Raw genomic sequence first — 22,636 nt, 5'->3', positions numbered from 1 at the left:
CGATAATTCCTTGGAGTTAATTTTTAATGTTTTTCAAGTAGGTATTCTAGAATATTTTCAGGGCTGTTTTTTCCTGAACTTACAAACAAAATTCTGCTCTGTTCAGTCAAAAAAAATTAAATTACTAGTTTCTAATGAAGTAAGTTTCATTAAATCTGAATATCTCCATCTTTGACACAAAACAGGAGAAGTTAAATGGTTTTTCTAAGATTTCCAGGAAAGCAGGTGTCGGCTCTTAGTTTTCGGTCTTTTATTCGGATTTCTTATCCAAGTTATAAGAAGGCCACCCATTCAATTCTAAACAGGTTTGGTAACACAACTTGAAAAAGTTTATAATGGACGTGATAGGGTGATCATTTAAAGGTAATGAATCCTCTTTAGGCTGTTAAAAACACACCTTTTCAAACTTAAAACAGCAGGTGTAGCATGTTTTACTTTTCAAAATGAATTAGGAGTAGTGCCACGCTTGCCAAAATTAAAAGGTGAGGTCAAAAATAAAACATAAAAGGTAACAATGGACAACAAAAGAGAGAAAAAAGGCAGCATTATACCATTTCCTTACGATATTGATTTCTTACAACACAACTAGTCTCGACTGCAAATTCATTCAGAACCAGCATTGTTTTCATAGTAATAGAAATAAAGGATAACAGCATAAAAGGCAAGATCCAAAAGCAAAATCTGACATAAAAATAGCGTTATTTTTCAAACCATTACAAGAGTTTCCAATCAAATGTCATCGTCTGAGTATTTATTCATGGTGGAAAAAATGACATGAATTTTTGCATATGCATATTTTTGCACTTATTGAAATATTATGTCTCTGCTTTGATTGGCAAGGCATAGTGGTTCGGTCGATCTTTCTGATTCCTAGTGGGCAACATACAGCCAAGGGCGCATACAGGGTTTCTGTTCGAGGGGGGCGGGAATTACAAAAAAACTGCAGAAAATGCATCAACATGCGTTTATATGCTCTTTTGTTACGTTGTTACGATTCGGACTAAAATTTCGGGAGCCCCCCCCCCGAAATGTCCATAACACATGCAAGTTGCCCATAACACAATAAGCTGCAAACATAACAATGATTTTTTAGTGATAAAGAGTGTATGTTTGATCCTGGTCTCCAAGAAGGCTTAGGGTATTAAGGTAAAACTTTAAGAAGATTTTGAAAAGGATGCCAAACACAATTAAAACACACTATGTGTTTGCTCATTGTCAAAAGAAAATATCAGTAATATCTAAAGAACGACTAAGGGTATTAAGTCGAAAATTTAAAAGTATGTTGGGGTAAAGTTGGTAAGAGATTTAGAGGGCAACCAACTCCTTCCTCCTGCCATTTTAGTTACTTCCTTTTCTGAATACTGGTAGAAATTTTGATTTTGTTCAAACTACTTCAAAGGTTAAATAACTATACCTCCAGGGTTGACAAAACCCCTAACAGCCTGAGGGCAAGCGCTGTAAGTAAAGCAAGTAGCCCATTATCAAAATATAAGGTGTTTATGTATGGGGTGGTAGTATAAGCTTCGGTGGAGGCGTAGCAAGCGATGAATAGCTGCTTCGCACCAATTCCTAGTTTGGCTTGTTAGTGCTAGTGTCCCTAGTTTCTTGCCCTGGCAATGTGAGTAATCAAAGACTTGACCCTTTTGACTTTGTTTAGTGCAGTATTCATGCCAGTCATAATCGGAAAATCGACGATTTACGAACTTTATTCACTTCGACACGTAGGAGCGCCATCAACATTCGTCACTTTATGGCAATTTGGACTCCTAAACAGACCCCCAGAGGCAAGGTGACCGGAAAAGCTGTTAGTAGTGAGCTATGGATACTGAAACAGATGGGACTTTGATATCAGCACAAGAAGTCAATTCTTTCTTTACAGAAATCTGTACCACATATCCATCACTGACTGAATTTGAATTGAATACTGTGGTAGAAGACTACGAATTCAATGAAATCAAGCAAGTTTCTGAGTAAAAAGCTTACATGGAGATAAGAAAACTGCGAAATAACTGTGCATTCTATCCTGGCGAGTTGCGAGTACAACTTTTGCGCGAATACGGTATATTTCTGGCGAAACCTCTAACTTCGGTCATTAATCAATGCTTCAATGATCAGTCGTTGTCCGTCCCAGCCTTAGAAACAGTCTAATGTACGTGTCGTTCCAAGGGTGAATCAGTTAAGTATCCCAAAAACTGTGATCATTTAAAACCCATTTCAATCACGCCGAATCTTGCCAAAGTCACTGAGTCCTTTATTTACCGTGAACTTATGTCGCAAGTCGCAGTTTCACTTGACCCGTACCAATATTGTTGTTTAAAAGGGTATTGTACCACAGAACATTTAGTTAGGCTTTATCACCAGATCGTACAATGGCTCGAATCTGGAGACGATTTCGTTAATATGCTCTTCATTGATTACAGGAAAGCATTTGATTTGATTAAGTACCTCATGGCTGCTACGAATCTCAAAAGAATGGGCGCAGGTAAACATGTCTTACTGTTTTTTATTGATTTCCCACGTTCCCGGTACCAGCGAGTCTACGACCTCTTTTCCAGTGATCTCGACTCTGTCTGGGAAGAGATTACATGTGAAGCCCCTCAAGGGACCAAATTGGCCGCTCTCCTTTTCCTTGCGGTAATTAATTATGTTATGGACACCTTGGATGACCGATTCAAATACGTAGACGATCTATCTGCGCTTCTTAAGTTCACAGTAGATACAACCCAAGCTATGCCCCAATTCAGCCCTAATCTTTTAAAAGAATTCAAAGAAGAATGTAGTACAAATTACTGTCGATCAACGACAGTAAAACAAATCGTAAGATTTAATCTGCTGAAACGAGATATTGTTTGCCGACTCCCTGGCTTCCGCTTGTATCGTCAGCTAAAGTCCTGAGGGTTAATTTCAGTGCCGATTGCTCATTTAGTGCTCATGTTCAAGGGCTAGTCCGGAAAGGCAACTGTACACTACGTTCTTTGTTTTCAATGCGCCGCATGGTTTTCCCAGTAAATCAGCTGAAAACCACATATCTAACATAGATACGTCCCATATTAGAATATTCATGTCCCGTTTGGGGCCTCGGGTTCATAATAATGAATATCTAAGTGATGATGTAGGAGTCCAAAAATAACAGTTAAAATCATCCTTGGAGAAAAATTTGTAGATTATAAGTCTGCTCTTGAGTCTTTAAAGATTGAAACTCTTAGAGATCGCAGGTTTCAGCTGGTTATGTGTTTCGGGCAATTTCTCCTTGCTAACTCCAAGCACCGACATTTTCTACCCCTGCTGCCAACTCGGTAGTTATTACCAAAAAGAAGGACAAATTAGTTCCAGTGCCTTGCAGAACTAATCGATTTAACGATTCATTCGTGCCGTTTTTTACCAGTGCCTATAACAAAGTGTCTTAGGACTAGGTTTGCAAATGACAGCGATATTTAGTTTCTGATTTTTACCAACGACTATGAAAGCTGTCTTTAAATTAATGATGTCTGATTTCTTAAGAGTCAAAAGTGATCAGAGAACAACTAGACCCCTCCCCTCCAAATCTTTTTTACCAAATGCTTCCAGTCAAAAGTTTTAATATTACCCTTTTCCCCCTTCCCAAACCGTGAAATTGTTTAGCTTGCTAAATCATTCGTGCATTTTTTGAAAACGAAAATACATTACTTATATTTCCTTATATTTACAGCATTGAAAAATAAAAATAGAAATTACAGTGAAACAAAATTTTGAATTGCCAAGTTTCCAGGAATAAATATCATTAGACATTTAACAATCTGTTTATTCTCATTACTTCTTTCCAGTCATCTTGATTAAGATAGTGAATTTATATTTATTTTTCGTCAACTCTTTGAAAAGGCATAGCGTTAAAGAGACATATAGTTTTCAACAAAACGTTGATGACATACCGAGCTTTAGACTTTCACGGTTAGTGAAGAGGAAAATGGCATTGGCCAAACCCCAATTTGCACTAGTTTTTGTCCGTTAAGTTTGACATCAACATTCAATTTAATTTTTACTCGTTCTGAGATTTATTCATTGATCTACATTGAAACCTCCTACCTCCATCTTCTCCATGATCGTTTGTTTTAATTTCTTTCGTTTTGGTTTCATTTACCTTTTAATATTGATTTCTGGTCGCTCTAAGTTTGAATCATTATAGAAATTAATTTCTGCTAATTTTATTACGGCTCTTTAATTTTCTTGGAAAAGCTTCTTATTTCCTTTTTTTAAAATTAATCTGAAAAACAGGCTCAAGTCACTAATAAAAATAGCAACACTATGCGCAAATTTACAAGAATTAGTTGAAGCACCAAAGGAAACTATAATTGGATAGTGGATGAAATGGCAATGTATGTGGAGTAAATGGGTAGGGATGTGTCAACCAAATTTTCACTCTTAGGTTAATAATTGAGAAGTGCCCGAGTTGTAAAACTCCTTTAATTCTCAGTTTTATAGATTATGAGCAAGCGTTTGATTCTGTTGATAGGAGAGCTTTAGCGAAGGTCTTATGCTTACATGGTATACCAGATAAATACATTAAAATGATTAGTGCTCTATGAGAATAATACTGCTGTGGTTAAGTTAGGAAATGAGGTTAGCAGCTGGTTTTGTGTTAAATCAGGAGTCAAGCAAGGTTGTGTTCTATCCCCCTTTATATGCATCATTTTGATGGACTTAGTCTTAAGGAGCACAGGAAAAGCAATGGGAGAACACGTAATCAAATAGGGAGGGAAAATTTTCCTGGACTTAGATTTTAGTGATTATTTAAGCATCTTAGATGAAAGTATGACCAAACAAATAAACTTTTAGAGGTTTTGCGAGTTCAACTTGCTAGAATAGGTTTGAAAATTAATATTAAGAATACTAAGTCGCTAAGGCTAGGAATAAGTGACGATGAAAAGTTGACGTTGGGTAACGAAAACATTGATCAGGAGGACAGCTTCACTTACCTTGGTAGTATTATTAGTAAAGACGGTGGAAGAAGTGAAGATGCTAAAATTAGAATAAACAATGCTTAAGGTGTTTTTTTCACAGTTGAAAAAAGTTTGGATGAGTAGGAAGACATGTCTGCAAACCAAGATTGAAATATTGGAAGTCAAGTGATGACAGTGGTCTAATATAGTTCTAAAGCTTGGGCGCTCCGAAAAGCGGATGAAGATTTGCTAGATGTTTTCTAGAGAAATTGCCTACGGATTCTTCTGGGTCCCGGATGACTGACCGTATTTCAAACAATGGGCTGTGCAAAAAATGTGGTTCAGTCCCACTTTCTACGGCTATAATGAGAGAAAGGTTGAGATGGCTAGGGCACGTTCTGCGGATGAAGGATGACAGATTGCCAAAGATTGTCCTTTTTGGCCAACCGTCTAGGGCTAAACGGAAAGCAGGTCGTTCATGGTTGGGTGGGAGGATGTCATAAAGAAAGATTTAAAGGGAATGGAAACTTCCTGGGAAGGAGTTAAGAGGGAGGCTTTGAATAGATTGGGATGGAAGAGGAGTGTGCGTAGCTGTGCATACCGTTAATTTCAGTGACTGAACACACAGGAGATATCAGTTGCATTAAAAAAAATATATGGTATGCCATGCAGGGTGGTAACCAGTTTTTTTGGGGGGAGGGGGGTTACAAAAGAATTTTCGAGGGAGGATTTACAAAAAAAAAATTTGAAAAGGCTAAAAACTATTTTTATATTCATTTTTGCTACATTTTTACGAATCAGACAATAATTTTCTTTTTTTGTTCTTTTGTTGGCGGAGGGGGGTTCAAACACCCTAACACCCCCCATCCTCCCTCTCCTGGATACAGCCTTCATGTCATGGTTTTCTCAAAGTAACTTTTCAGACGCTCAAATTTGTAGTAAACATACATAAATAAATGCAGAATACATACATTAATATGATTCTTAAAATAACAATAAATTCATCTTTATCAAAAACATATTTGAAAAGATACTAAAACCAAAACTGTGGGGCGCGTAGGTGGACCCCCGTCCCTCCTAAACCATCGGATTCTTTGAAGAGTAATTCACCTTAAAATATTTGAATGTCATAGCCTTAAAAAATAAACTTTACATAATGATCATTCATGTCAAATCTAAAACTCAATTGACATACGGCTCTCTTTGCAAGCGATAACAGCTCCTGAAAACCAAAAGACATTAAACGAATTTCAACTATTCTTTCACCTGATTCCCTCAGCCGAAAAAAAGCATTAATTTGTAGCACTAAATAAACCGAATTATCGATAAAATGAGTCATGGATTTATCGTCTTTTGATTTTAAACAACTGATAACAATACAAAAAATTATCAACATGGAACTTACTTTAGCGTTAGTTAGTAGAAAGATACAATTATTTTTAGCGATAATTTCCCTCTGTTTAGAGTTCAATTTAAACTCAAGACCTTCAGATGTAGCTGACTTCAACTTTTTCTTCGTATCAAAGACATTCTGCTCTTTGTTGAACACAGCTAAGTTGTTTGAGGCAATAGCAATCAAACCTATATCAGACGGCTTGCATTTCAAAGCCAAGCTATAAAGGCTCTGGGCTTCTTTCTCTTGACCAAGGACTTGTAACACATATCCAAGTTGTACTCTAGAAAAAAAAGTTCCTACTTTTTATACCTTTTATACTAACATATAGTTACTTATATTATTTTTCCACCTTAATACTTTTTATACTTACTATTAATGTTGTTTAATTCGTAGGGGTCTGCGGCTCCCCAAAAAATCCCTAATTTGAAAACAGTCCAGCAATATTGCAGTACCTGAAAAGTCTCCAAAGAAACTACAACAGGACCTGAAGCGCCAGCAGGTTTCCAATCCTCACAAGAGAGTATGCGCATTCATTTTTTAAGCAACAAGTCTAAAAGCAGGCAAGTATTTCTAATTTTAAAGATTGTAAAAAGTCAGTAGGTATCGTTAAAAGATAAAGAATTCTTTAGGTAATCTAGTAACTATAACCTATTTTATCTCATGGCTGGGAACCGAGCTGAAACTTCAAGAAGAAGTTTGTTGCGATTTTTCTAGTGTTTTTTTCGGGGGGGGGGAGGGGCTAGAAGAATTTACATGTTTATATCAAGAGCAACGTAACAAAACAAAGAAATGAATATAAAGATGATGACGTATGGCCAGTAAATGAAAGCGAAGAGAAGCATCAAAAATCCAACGAATATTTGGCCCGTATTTAACAAGGCATCTTCAGCGTAAAATAAGAGCTAAGAGCTCATATGGCACTTATGACGAGGCCGGAAGAGCCAAGAGATCATATGATATGAGCTCTAGCAAAGTTCTAAGAAACAATAGATTGATTTAAAAGGAAAATCAGAGGCTTAATGCCGGTCGGTATTTAAAATAAGAGCTCTGAGTCACGAGGTCCTTAAGAGCTCATTAAGTCACGAGCTCTATAAGATCCGATCACCCACTCGTATAAATACATCATTCTTTTCCAATTTTTCCTCTCCCTTCAGCCCCCCAGATGGTCCAATCGGAGAAAACGGCTTCATCAAGTCAATTTGTGCAACTCCCTGACACACTTACCAATTTTCATCGTCCTAGCACGTCCGGAAACACCAAACTCGCCAAAGCACTGAACTCAACCCCCTAACTCCCCCAAAGAGAGCGGATCCAGTACGGTTACGTCAATCACGTATCTACGACATTTGCTTATTCTACCCACCAAGTTTCATCACGATTTCTCAACTCTAACCGTTTTCCAAGATTTCCGGTTTCCCCCTGTAACTCCCCCCAGTGTCCACGGGTCTGGTCGGGATTTGAAATAAGAGCTCTGAGACATGAGTTCCTTCTAAATATTAAATTTCATTAAGATCCGGTCACCTGTTCTTAAGTTAAAAATACCTCAATTTTTCTAATTTTTCCAAATCAACACCCACCTCCTCCAAAGAGAACAGATCCGTTCTAATTATGTCAATCACGTATCTATAACTTGTGCGTATTCTTCCCATCAAGTTTCATTTCAATCTCTCCACTCAAGGCGTTTTCCAAGATTTCTGTTTCCCCCCCTCCGGCCTCCTATGTCCCCGGATCCGATTCAAATTGAAAATGGAGCATCTGAGACATAAAATCCTTCTATATATCAAGTTTCATTAAGATCCAATCACCCATTCGCAAGATAAAGATACCTCAATTTTCACGTTTTCCAAGAATTCCGGTTGCCCCCTCCAACTCCCCCAATGTCACCGGATCTGGTCAGGATTTAAAACAAGAGCCCTAAAGCACAAGATCCTTCTAAATATCGAATTTCATTATGATCTGATCACTTTTTGGTAAGTTACAAATACCTCATTTTTTCCGAATTACTCCCCCCCCACTCCACCAAAGAGAGCGGATCCGGTACGGTTATGATTTTATTCTTCCAACCAAGTTTCATCCTAATCTCTCTGCTTCATCCCTCAAATCTAAGCGTTTTCCAAGATTTTAGGTCCCCCCCAGCTCCCCCTATGTCACCAGATCCGGAGCGGATCGGGTCCAGTTATGTCAGTCACGTATTTTGGACTTGTTTTTATTTTTAACACAAGGTTTCATCCTGATATCAACGCTTTAAGTGTTTTCCAAGATTTCTGGTTCCTCCCAATGACTCTGGATCCGGTCGGGATTTAAAATAAGAGATCTGAGTTATGAGGTCCTTCTAAGCATGAAATTTGATTAAGATCCGATCACTCCTTTGCAAGTTAAAAATACCTCATTTTTTCTAATTTTTCAGAATTAACCCCCCCCCTCCCCAACTCCCCTAAATATAGCGGATCCATTCCGATTGTGTCAATCACGTATCTAGGACTTCTGCTTATTTTTCCCACCAAGTTTCATCCCGATCCCTCCACTCTAAGCGTTTTCCAAGATTTTAGGTTCTCCCCTCAACTCCCCCAAATGTCACCAGATCCGATCAGGATTTAAAATAGAGCTTTAAGAAACGATATCCTTCTAAATATCAAATTTCATTAAGATCTGATCACCCGTGCGGAAGTTAAAAATACCTATTTTTTCCGATTTAAGCATCCCCCCCAATCCCCCCCCAGATGGTTGAACCGGGAAAACGACAATTTCTAAGTTAATCTGGTCTGGTTCCTGATACGCCTGCAAAATTTCATCGTCCTAGCTTATCTGGAAATGCATAAACTAGCAAAACCGGGACCGATAGACAGACAGACAGAATTTGCGATTGCTATATGTCACTTGGTAGATACCAAGTGCCATAAAAACCGAAACTAGAAACTAAAACTAAAAAATATAACTTAAAAATATAGATATAACTAAAATAGATTAAAATAAAATATATATAATATACAATTACTTACCTTTACAATTTGCAGCTACTTTAATCAAACCACGAAAGTAACCCGATTACAAAATCTAGACTAACAAATGAACTGGAAATGTATTATTGCGACATAATTTTATGCAAAGATTTTGATGCTGCTATTCTTTTAGGGTTGTTGCATGAACTAATCCCTTGGACATTTTGCAATTCTTTGTTTTTGAATCTCTATTAATTAATAAACTTTCAAAATGTATTTTAATTTCTAATTACAGGGGATATTTCCCCGGGGGGTTTCTCCAGGGGGAATAATTTCACTGGGGTAAATGTCCAGAACCAGTTAAAAAGCCTCCTAAGGAAATGACAAAATGACGTCGATTTTTATTATTATTTTAGGGACCCTAATCCCCATTTTAGGGAATTTCTCTAAAATCGTAAAATTAGAGCTCCTCCAAATGGCTTCAGGGCAGTTACAAATGCTACTATAATATATAGTTTCAAAATTGAAAGATAACAGCACAACTATAAGAGGTTAGAACTAAAATAAGATTCTGGCCTCTGACATGAAAGCTGAACCAAAGGTATATTTGCATTTACAAAAGTTTTTATCAAAAATCCTGTTTTTCGAGTGCCGGAAACTATTCGCATGAATTCCTCATTCCTTATAGTTCATTACAACAGACTGTTTGATTCTCTCGAAAATTGAATTGATTCTCAGAAAACTTCTCAAAATTCCTTACAGTTCATTACAACAGACTGTTTGATTCTCTCGAAAATTGAATTGATTCTCTCGAAAACTTATTCTCAAAATTCCTTACAGTTCATTACAACAGACTGTTTGATTCTCTCGAAAATTGAATTGATTCTCTCGAGAACTTCTTCTCAAAATTCCTTACAGTTCGTTACAACAGACTGTTTGATTCTCTCGAAAATTGAATTGATTCTCTCGAGAAGTTCTTCTCAATTTTGCCAATATTTCTAGTGCGGTCGTGAAAATTGTGGGCATCTTCAATTTTGAGAAAGTTGCCAAAAAATGGAAAGGACATCACAATAAGTGAGCTTTGATACCTACCCCTCGCCCCATGTCTATCCAAAAATTAAAAGGATATTGTGGAAGGCTGTGAGACGAATTGTATATGGAAATGTTAAGGTTGAAACAAGTTCTTTAAAACAATGTTAACAATAATAGACAATAATTATTTAAGTTTTACTTTAGAGATAAATTGCCAAATAAAAAAAATAGTCACTGAAGCTATTTAAAATGAGAAATACACTTCAAAACCCTTTTAAGAAGAATTTTATTTCTAAAATTATTCTTCACTTAGATTAACAGCTTCCCAATAAGACTCTTGCTAAAAGTTGCTAGAAACCTTTATTGCTTTTCTTATAGAGTTGCTGAACGAATGTTATTTAATGTCAGATCTCTTTATTCAAAACCATTTTGCACTAAATTTATTCCCAAAATATACACTTGGCTTAGATTCGCAGCCAATCTCGTCTATCTTTTCCAAAAGCCCTACTTTACCTTGTAGATGTCCTACTTTACTTTATAGATATCCGTACTGATAAGTGTAGTTTGTTAAAGAATCATTCAATTAATGCTGCTTATCTTTCTGTATCTCATTTAAGGACTATTCAGCAATAGACGCATTTCTAATGTTTTTAATGGCTTTACGTCCGTAAGCTTTTATCAACAGAAAAAGAAATTAAAAGAACAAACAATCCTAACTTACAAAAATGCACATAAAGAAAGGGGGAAAACAAAAAAAAAAATAAAAGACTAACAATAAAAATTCACATCCAATATGATAATTATGTATTAAGGCAACAAAACAGGATTAAGTATGTTGTCCGTCTGATAAATGGAATGGGATAACGCAAACAAGGTAAGGAAAACAAAGAAATATGTCACAATTGGTTATCTGACAAACAAATTTGGCATAATGAAGGTCTATCCTATTTAAAAAGAATTTACATATGCCCCGTGCCAAATTATGTAAAAAGAATTTACATATGCCCAAATTTATTACAAATAAGAGACTATTCAAAGTAAACAATAGTTATGTTTAAAACAACTCTGAAAAAAATGAGCGTTTACATCATATTTCTGTTCATAATGAAGTTCTTCTTTATTTTGATAGTCTTGAAGAGAAAAATCACGTGGTCATAAAGTTTTTAATGTTTGCGTTTTTAGTTTAATTTACTCTAGGCTGGAGATTACAAAACAGTTTGCCAATTGATTTTTTTTTCTCATATATACATAGCATCGCTGGCAGCTCTGCCCATGTGTCCTTTAGTTATTTACAGCTGGGATAATGAATCAGCACTCTTGTTTACCTTATTATACCAAGTTCCTCCTCTATCTCTTCTTCCGGCGTATCCTCTTCAGAAAGTGATGAACGGCAGAACCGTTCCGCATTCCGAAGCTGCTTTTCGGCTTCTTTAAGCTTTCCTTCGCCAATAAGCTTACATGCAGCGTTATAACATAATTCAAACGTGACTTCTTGGAGCTCATGATCACTGACTGTTTTCGTCTAAAGAACATAAGAAAAAAAACATATATAGAAATTTCCTTAGTTTTTTTTTGGCGAAAATTGAAAAAAGCCACAGCATGAAAATCCAGGATTATTGAGCCTAAGTTGTGAGTACTTATGCGTCACTAAAGTCCAATTCACATGCATGCATAGCTACACGTTAGTGTCTAGATTTGATTATTTTCGAACAATGACGATTTACTTCCTATATTACAATTTATGGCCAATTTATTTACTATTGGAGGTGTTAACTCCGCAGCCCTTCTCCTGGGTACACCACTGACGAAACTAATTGCATTCTTATTCCGACTTTTGCTATACAATTAGCTCTAGAATTACATACTTTTCTGTGAATCAATTTTACTAATATGTCTTTCTTCAGAAAATATTCTTCCACAAATTGATGTTTTACCTTTTGACCCGAAAAATTATTTTTGAAAGATATTTCTGAAATTGTTTATCTTTTTTTTGCAAGTTCAGAAACCCTGATTTCTGAAATAGGAAACAAAGGAAGTTTAAAAACTTAATTCTTACAATTAAATTGAAACAGTTAAATTTTAAATTCATGCCAAACTTAGTACTTAATTAAATAAAATATTTAATTAATAATTAAATTCAAAAAAATTCTGAACCCAACGGTGAGTAATCTTACAGATTTAGACTACACACCTTAACTGGATGACTACAGGTGATGATCATGGCAGTTCCTATTTAACTCCCCACCTTACAGCTCTCCACCAAAAAACAAGACTGTTCTAAAGCAAAACACAGTCATTACATTTTTTACAAATGATGTTTATTTCCATAGAAAGTTGGCCTTAATGAAATCACCAATTTCAAATATAAGCGGGAAATTAGAATTTCAGGATTGCCAAATAAAAAATGTAGAATATAGATCCCACAAAGGATCTCCAGCTTCCACTACATCTTGTGTTGAAGGTTTTCTGAAGATGTTGACAGTACATATAAGGTTAATATCAAAACACAGAGCCTCCTATACAAGAAACATACAAATACCGTTCAATTGCTGCCAAGATTGTATTGTTAGAATGAATTTGTACAGCATACAAGCTACGTAATTTATTGGTTCTAATACATCCATTATATGTATTTATTACAACATAAGCCAGAAACACATAATTAGTGACTTAAAATCCTCAGAAAAACGAATTTTGGTAGAAATCAACCGTCATTTGTGTGTTAACTCACTGTGCTTTGCCTTCTAAAAGGCTCTTCGCTTCAGAATCTTCAGAAGGGACATTAAAAAAGAAAATTCCATCTTTGGTGGAGTTAAAAATTACTTTATGGTTTTGAATCGTGAGTTGTCTGACGAGAAGTTGTGGACGGAGAGCTGTTTGGTCACAGGTAGTTTCTAGCCTCTCTAGCCACCTAGGTTCCAAGTTCAAGCCACTCTTTTTTCTTTAAGAATCCACCGTTAAGAAAATCGACTCATTTTTCTGTATAAATCAACTGCCAAGCTAAGCAAAATTACTGAAGCATGCAAGCAAAAACTAATTTTGTTTTAAAGTGCAACTGCTTTCTCAAAAATGTACCAATAGTCACTCTAAAAAAAAGTCAGAAAAATTATTGCCTTTCAGACAATCATAGACAGCTTCCTCAACCTCTTGTGAAGTAAACATGCCAGATAATTCACTGATTTTTACTTTATAAGAGTTTTCCAGAATTCAGATATCATTTCAGATTTTTACTTGATCAACGAGAAATCTTTTTTACTGTTTTGCTCAGTAAAAAAGGCGTCATTTGATCATTATATAAAGCAATAACAAAAACACAATATACTTCTACTTTATCTTTATCCTGATTTTAATAAAAAATAATAATAATGATAAAAAAAACAATAAAATAGTGTAGCTTTTCAAAATTTGATCAAAAGCTTATCAAAATATTTGCGATTAAACATTTAAAGATTTTCAGAGCGGTTAGATTCTATCGAATTTTGAAACATAGAAAGTAGATGTAAAGAGAAGATATAAAAAAAAATAGCCAGCAAAAGAAGACAGGGCAAACACCAATGAAAACTATATGAAAGCAAACCGCGTGCGAGAAAAATAAATAACCAAGACTACAGTGGCGGTTCCGGCTTCTCTTGTGCCCGACACAAAATCGTGATTGGTGCCCACCCCTGTGTCCCAGAAAATTTTTAGGCCAAACCATTAGCAAAATTTTCATTTTTTAACAAAATTATTTTCAATGAATTAATTCAAAGTTTATTATTTAAACTAATGAGTTATTTAATTTTTTTAATTATTATAATTGTATTTATTAATTAATCATTTATTGATCATTTTCATTTTCTAACTCCGTCCTCTACTTTATTTTAAAGAAAATAAATTTTCAAATTTATAAATAATTATAACCGTTCGATTACTTATTTGAAATTCGGCGTCTGGGGCGAATGCCCCCTCCGCCCCTCTCCTAAAACGACCTCTAAAAGACTAATGATGCTCATTAGAGTAGATAATCACATCTTGGACGCGACCTCATCCTTAACACGAGTGTAACCACTTCAAACTGTGATTGACATTCACTTCAAACTTGTTCTTTCTATTATATTGATTAAGCAAGTTTGTTTTTGTTTTTGCATAAACTGAATACTCGCATTATTTTAGCATTTTTGATTCACCTCCGCCTCTCTCCTCTCCCATAGTTCCCCTAAATATTCTGGAAAAAAAATCCAGATTCTATATATACGTCCGGGGCATGTGCCCCCTCTATCCCTCTCCTAAAACTACCCAAACAAGACTAGTGATGACTCATTAGAGTACATAATCGCATCTTGGACGCGACCACATTCTTAACACGAGTTCAACCACTTTAAACTGCTTTGGTATTTCCATTATATTGATTAAGCAATTTTTTTTGGGATAGACGGAATACTCGCCACATTTTATCATTTTCAATTCGCCTCCGCCTCTCCCCTTCCCCATAGTTCCCCTTATGTATTCCGGAAAAAAATTCCAGAATCTATATATACGTCCGGGGCCTCTGCCTCCTCTACCACTTTCCTAAAACTACCTCTACAAGACTAGTGATGACTCATTGGAGTAGATAATCGCATCTTAGAAGCGACCATATTCTTAACATAAGTGCAACCACTTCAAACTGTTTTGGTCTTTCTATTATATTGATTAAGAGAGTTTGTTTTTGTTTTTTGAATAGAATAAATACGCCCCACAATTTATCACTTTTAATTCACCTCTGCCCTTTCCCCTTCTCCATATTTCCTCCTATATAATCTGGAAAAAATTGTCATTGTCTTTTTTTTGGCATACTTTTTTTCTCGTTTAGTATTTTCATTGGAAAAACTGAAAAACACCAAAGATGCCCCACACAAATAGAATTTAAAAAGTACTTTTTAGATTCTTTTAATTACAAAATTATGATAGAAACACAAAAACATTTAAATCATTATTCGGATTGCAGGAAAATTAATTTTACAGCAGCATTAGTAAAACGGGAGAGTACAAATCTTACCCATCCACATTTATGGCAGGTAAGATTTACAGTGACTTAATCAAAAGTGGACACGCTTAGTTATTCGTCAAGCATAATCAAAGTAGTTTCATTTGTTAAAGAAATTATGCCGTATAATTATATCAAAGGCTATAAAATTAAAGAGAATTTATACCTTTGCCAGTTCGTTTTCTTAGGCTTGCTGCATGAATTTGATTAAATATTGAAGATCATATTCTCTGAGAAGCAATTTTTTGACTTGCAATGGGAGACCATAGAAACTATTAAGTCCAAAACGAGAAAATTCTTTCGAACTATTTTTTAAATTATTTAAAAAGCGAGAAAGAGTCTGTAATGGATCTTTGTTTGTCGTATTTTCGAATCAGGGAGGAGACTGATTTTAGGGGGGAGGAGGAATATTTTAGTACCTAAATAGCGAGGAAGACCACACTGCCTTTCCATCACAAACACCAAAAACAAGAAGAACAATAGGGAATTTCTCAAGACAGTGGGAAAAAAATCGAATGAATATTTCGGCCCTATGTCCAAGGGCCGTCCTCAGCGATACAAAATATATAAGAAGAAAAAACTTACAACAGGGTAAAATCAATAAAACTAAAATGAAAATTTTCAAAATGATTGCCTCGTTTTATACCAATTTATTCATCAGTCCTGGTTGAATTTCACTGAGGTAAGGATGATGAGACTGTTTTAAAAAAATTTTCATTTTAGTTTTATTGATTTTATCCTGTTGTAATTTTTTTCTTATATATTTTTGTATTGCTGAGGACGGCCCTTGGACATAGAGCCGAAATATTCATTCAAATTTGTTTCCCGCTGTCTTGAAAAATTCCCAATAGGGAATAGAATAACAATAGTTCTTCTTGTTTTTGTGTTTGTGATTTTAGTACTTCGAGCTCAAAACTACACAGCCACTATAAAAAGAATTTATATGTAACAGACTAAACTGAAGCCATGCTGTTCAGTTAAATATTATAGTTTTTTTTACAAATATTTCTTGTTTAAACTTTTCGAAAAAATAACTCTTCACGAAACTGTTCCACTCATCTCTTAAAATTGTAAAACGTAGATCTAACCTTTCTTTTTGGACATGATTTTATTTTAGATTTAAATCAACTTTATAGTTCATGTATATATTCAGAGAATATACCTGTTTTCCTCTTTGGATAACAGTTACATTGAGTAAGTTTCTATATTATGACCCGAAGATGACCCGATACTGACTTCTTGTGAGCAATTACAACAAGGAAAAACCAAATTTATGATGTTTTTTTTCAACTGATACTTAAATTCGACACTTTTAATGGAAAAGCAAAAATAAGGATTTAATCAGTTCTACCATTTAGTATATTTTATTTTTAGGCAGCAAGGATTTTTAAACATTTTGATCACTAATCAGGGACAGCCCAGTGACTACACAGGGCTTCTACCACCGTTGCGCCACTTTTCTGTAAGCACCACTTTTGTTGAAAGATTAGTTTTTTTTTATAAAATAGCATGCTACCCAGACCTTCTCAGTGGGGTTTTATTACCTGAGCCTCCATATCACCGAGGCACTGTGATAACGCTCAATTAATACAAAAACTCTTGTAATATTTTGCAATCTTAATGAGCAAAATCACAAATTTCTCTCACACCACAGCCCACCTGCAGCCTAAACCTGCAAAGGAAGAAAACAACCATGCCCAGAGTTTGAATTCTAGTGTGGTCAGGATGGAAATACTACCATGAATGTCATGTGTCTTCTAAAAGTGTGAATAGTAATCTTTAGAATTCCTAATTTATCAGATTAATCTAACTTACATCTCCATCTATTTTCAGGCAAGCAAGAGCAGCCGAATAATTAGTGCTTCTTTCAGCTTCGTAATCATCATTAGTATTCTTAATAATGTCTCCATAAAGGTTGAAACATTCATCATACCTGAAAATATCGCGTGAGTTAATATCGTCTAAGTAGATACTAAGTGTAAGTACATATTACCAGTTTTTTTTCTTTAAATATTACCATCGAATTATTCAGACACCTATTTTTAATTTGAAATCCAAATCCGCCAGAGAACACTCTGATATCCTCTTCGACCTTAAATTTTTAGCAGTGTTTATGAAAGTAAGGGCACGATAAAAAAAAAATTGAATGTATAGAATTTGTAAACAAATTTAACTAAATTGGGATGCAAAATACTTCTCTATGGCAAAATTTCTTGAAAGCAAACACAATAAATGGCAAAATTAACACGGAACAATGAAAGAAAGGGACACTACCCAACCGAGACCAATATCCAGATAAATACTTTTCAACAACAATTTTAGCTAGAGTTGGTCCTGCTATTGAAAATATACTTGCTTTCCTCCACCAGTTCCTCGTTAAATGATTTAAACCTCATTCATTTAAAGTCAAACGGTTTACAATGAGTCATTCAATGTTTTATTCCTTTTTTTCACCTCAACGAGATGGGAGTGGGCAATTTGCATGCCTTAGAAAAACAAATTTACTTCGTTTTATGGAGGAATTCTCCGAGAGGAGGTCAATCATAACTCCCCCACCCTCCATTTGAAAGTACCCACCCTCCATGACTCCTTAATTTCTAGTACTTAATGAGCTTCAGCGTTCTATCTTTCAATAAAACTGGTTATCATACATAGGTAAAAGGGTGTAGACGGGAATGGCCCTCCTAATCAAAGGAAGCATCCGAGGACTCTTCCCTCGTGCAAAATTTCAGTAGAAATCACTTAGGTTGCATCAAAATAGATTATTTTGTCCTATAAATTCTTTTTTTTTAGTATCAGATAATTTTATTTTATTTAACGTCAAATGTATTTTAACTAAGTAAAATGTTCATTAAAAATTTTTTTTCACTTTGATATTCGAAATTATACAGGATGTGTAGGAGGGTTCTAGACGTTTACCCATCCCCCCCCCAGAAAATTTCCCCTCGGAAAATACCCTATCAAAAAATACCCCCCTCCCCTCCCATGGAAAATAAGGCTTTCCAAATTTGAGAATTTTATTTGAGCTCATGTTTTATTATTTTCCACAGGGGGAAGGCATTATGGTACTTGCGTATTATACACCACTCACTCAAGTTTACGGTGTGTAAAATCCGAGGACAAACTGGTTTTTTCGCTAGTTTCTTCCAGCTTAGCGTGAGACAAAACAAAGACAAGTGACGGAATAGATGAGAAATATATAATTTGGGCTATATATTTGCACATAATTGGGCAAAGTATTCGGACAATTTGAAGTCAGAAAACAATTCTTACTTCATAATGTATCGAATAATCGTACCTGACACATCTTGCATGCAGACCCGCTATACTTTACCCCCCCCCCCCTAATGTGCAAATATATAGACCAAATTTGTTCCGAAACTAACAAATAAACCCGTTTATTCTCAAGTTTTATACATTGTAAACCTGAGTGAGTAGCGTATAATACACGTGTACCAGAATTTTTCATGGACAGAGCCAGATTTCCCCGTGTTATTTAAAAACGAACAGAAATTGAATTTAAAAAAAAATAAAAAAACGATTTTTTTTTCAACTGACAATAATGAGCAACATCAAAGCTTATAATGAACAGAAATTATTATGTATACGAAAGGTAGCCTCCTTCTTAAGACCTCGCTCTTTACGCTAAAGTTTTTTTGTTAGAATTTTAAAACAAAGCTTATTATTCTAATTAAACAGCCATTGTGTTTCAGGAATCGTTCTTAAAAAATTACTACAAAAAGTCAAACTTTAGCATAAAGAGTAAGGTCTTGTGGAAAGGGCAACTCCTTTCAATTTAAGAAAGTTAAGTATACGAGTTGTCAGATAAGTATTTCTTGCTCCCTTTTACGGATTACATCCATGGAAATTCTTATTAAGCGGATAAGTCGGATAACGGATTCTTGAACGCATTATAAGAGACAAGTATGTATTCGCTATTCCAGCCAATTTGACATGTGTGAGGGAAAAGAAGTTTAAATCTACTTGCAAATTGAAATCGTGATTGAAAACTAATTAGTACACAAGAATAGGCACTTCGCATCAGTCCAGTTATTCTACCCAACAATAAAAAAAACAACGATCATAAAAATAAAACATAAAAAAAACTCTTTCAAATTTCTTCTCCCATGTCTTTAGCACTATTTAAAAAAATGTGTTTTCTTCTTTTTTTGCATTCGAAACCAAATGAAATAATGCTCCTAATATCTTGATGTGAAGAATGAGAATTTTAGAAAAAGAACTTTTGAAAAGGACTTTTTAAAAGGAATGGAAATTACAAAAAAGAATTTCCTATGAATAATTAATTTAAAAAACAAACAAACAAATCCAACATTGGACAAAATGATAAGGAAAAGAACATGGATTATGAGTCCTATAATAATAATAAAGCTATTATAGAAAAAATGACTCACTTCTCAAGGCGGTAAAAAAGTTGTGCTTTCAGCTCCTTCACTCTTAGTTCTTGTGCAGATAGCCCTTGCAAAGCTGCTAGAGATTCAGAAAACTTGTTAACACGATAAAGACAATAGGCTTTTTCGAATGTAATATTCCTGTAAATATAGATAAATGGCTTAATCAACAAAAAAACAACTGAAAATACTGTACAAAAATAAATAAATAATTTTTTTCTGAAATTGGCACAAAAAGATTTTATAGTTAAAAAAAAACTAGATATGTGTGGAAAACTGCGGAAAACTTCCTTTCCCCCTCTACAGCACCTTTAATCAATTTTGCATAATCATCTGTTGACAGAAACAAGAGACCCAGCCACTGGAAGCAGTAAAATCAACTTCAAGGCTGACAGTTAGACAAGGGTAGGCAAATAACAATCACGTGACTACTATTCTTAGATGTCCCAGACTAGGATTAATGTTTGGCATTGGTGACGTAAATACTTTCTCTTTCTCTACAAAAATGTCTATTTTACAGAAAAAATTGAAACAAAATAACAAGTTTCAGAAGAGTTTTGGCATTCTTTTTCTCGAGGTTATAACAAGATCAACCAAAATAAACAAACAGCAATAGGAACAAAGTAAAATGTCGAAAATATACTATGTAATAGATAGTAGTAATTTCTAGTGATGCTTTAAGGAAGAAAATAATATGGTTTTTGGAGCTTTTTAGATTCCAAAGCTTTGGAAAGAAGGTTTTGCACCTGTTATTTGAAATTCGTTCGGGAAAACCAAAATCTAGTCCTTTCTTTAAACACAAGTTATTTTCCTTAATATCTACAATATCTGTGCATTCAAATTTAAAGAGTAACTCTTTAAATAGGTGGCTTCCAAAGTGCATGGACCTGGCATTTCCTCCAGCCTCGCTTCTTTAATCAGGTTTCCTTAATATCGTTGGTTTTAGTCAGGAGGGAGAGTATTATAAAAACTATACCAAACTCATAAGACTGGTACCTTAAATCGGTTTCTGAGACATAGAACGTTCAGCGCCATCTTGTTTCCAAGTAAAATTACGAAGCCATCCCTTTTTAATTTTGCTTTGTACTTCTGCACTGGTTAATTTTGTGTTACAAGCATTTTATTATCTTAACCCAGTTACGCCATAACTAATGTGGCCCTAGTAGTCTTAATTCTAGTAGCAAAAGCGTTTCTTTGCAATAATGTAGGTCTTTACAATGTGTAGTCAAGTTCCTTTGACAAGCAGGGTATTCTTCTGTATATTTGACAAATAAAGGCCATTAATCGTGATAAACCCAAAGGTAACCGTGACCAAACAAGTAGCTTATTCCGAATATTGTCAATAATAATAAAAATTGTGGTCGTTGCATGGTGTAAAAGAATACACATTGCTTATAATTTTTATCAGAAAAGCGTACCTGCCATTTTTCAATATAATTAGATGGTCCAGGCCCATCTAAATTTTATAATATAATCTACAACCACTTTGAAAAGTCTCCAAGATTTTCGCAGATATACCAGTTGATATATGCATTACATTAATAAATTGTATAGAATTCACTTTTAAAATCACTCAGCAAATACCAACTTAGCCAGCTTAGCTTCAAACTCGCAAAATAATCTTTTCAGGCCAAATGCAATATCTCACGGAAAACACGGAGACTGGAATGTGTGTTAAGACCTGAAATTGCCTTATTTTTGGTAACCACTCCTTTTTCAATGTTTCTTGGTCTTTGTCGGACAGTCTGGCGAGGACCTTGGATAATCATACCCTTAAATGATGTTCTTGTCTACTCATTCATGATTAAGTGTCTCAGGCCCATTATTACTACTGCTTTGGCTATATTAATACAAATTAACCTAAATATTACTTTCCTTGTACTATAAAAGCTCATAGGGTATTTGCTCAATGTACTTCGTGTGCTTAGAAACAAATTCAACTACTGATGCCATTTACCAGCAATTCCATAAAAGATATTATGTTCATATTTATGAAAAATAAACTGGCACATAGAGGGAGGGGGTCTGATGCCTTAAAGATTATGTATGAGCCCCAATAACTGTACTTTTCCAAGGGTGATCTTTAGGCCTTTTTGGGGGGAGCCCCCTTCCCTTTCCAGAGTACATCACTTAAATTTTTTGATCGTTTTTTTTTTTACGTCCACAAGCTATTCATGCCTATAGGAAGTCAAAAAGTTCACAAAGTCTGAATTGTCATGTTTGCTCATTTTATTTGAATCAGGCTGACAATTTAATAAAATAATAAATCAACTTACTCTCCTCCTGAATATCCATCAATCAAAGCAAGCGCTTCATGGAATCGAGAGTTTTGTATCAAACATACAATCTTGCACTTCAACGCTCGATCTTCGTTTGGAAACTCTTTTAAAACTGGAACAAGATAGAGAAGAAATTGAATCACAGTCGCAACTAATATTACAAACAATAACATTTGTTATAATAAACCTGATCACTAGAGTTACCAGTTTCAGTTAAAAAATAACGGCATTAACAAAGTATTATTAATTTCGGCTTAGACACAATTTTATATGTTGCAACGACTAACGTTTTCAAACTCCGAATAAAAACGCACTATTATTAAAAGCGGAAACTTAAACCATGAAGCAAAAAAAATTAACATGTTATCTTCATGCACGAAACAATCCGTTCAAATAACACCCATCCTACCACTATCAACCACACAGCTCTCCACTGATATAAGTTGCGATTCACAAAGTTCTCCGCCTTATAATACCTGTTAATACAGTTACCCATCTAACAGCACTGCACTGCTAAACTCCTCCCATCAGCTCCCTGCACTTACCTTTTTCATAACTTCCTATATTACAAAACTATGTTCACCCTCCCCCCCACTCAGGTCTATACCCACGTGAGCTGTCAACTCAAGACTTCCAACTGAAGACCGTTAACAACCCAAC

The 22,636-nt window shown here is 35.0% G+C and overlaps 1 protein-coding gene across 6 annotated transcripts in view; it reads right to left on the bottom strand.

Annotated features, from left to right (window-relative positions):
- The window catches only part of LOC136038268 (signal recognition particle subunit SRP72-like), a 58,346-nt gene that overhangs the window by 20,132 nt on the left and 15,578 nt on the right, over positions 1-22,636 (bottom strand). For all 6 annotated transcript variants that reach the window (XM_065721397.1, XM_065721411.1, XM_065721389.1 and 3 more), the window contains exons 3-7: positions 21,974-22,088; positions 19,701-19,838; positions 17,104-17,221; positions 11,609-11,805; positions 6,322-6,592 (exon numbers count right to left, since the gene is read on the bottom strand). In XM_065721397.1, coding sequence (XP_065577469.1) covers positions 6,322-6,592; positions 11,609-11,805; positions 17,104-17,221; positions 19,701-19,838; positions 21,974-22,088 — 839 coding nt within the window. The remainder of the gene's footprint in view (positions 1-6,321; positions 6,593-11,608; positions 11,806-17,103; positions 17,222-19,700; positions 19,839-21,973; positions 22,089-22,636) is intronic.

Source organism: Artemia franciscana, chromosome 2 (assembly GCF_032884065.1).
Source record: "Artemia franciscana chromosome 2, ASM3288406v1, whole genome shotgun sequence".
NCBI classification, from domain to species: domain Eukaryota; kingdom Metazoa; phylum Arthropoda; class Branchiopoda; order Anostraca; family Artemiidae; genus Artemia; species Artemia franciscana.
The sequence above is the reverse complement of the archived record's forward strand: the minus strand, read 5'-3'. Positions and strand labels throughout refer to the sequence as shown.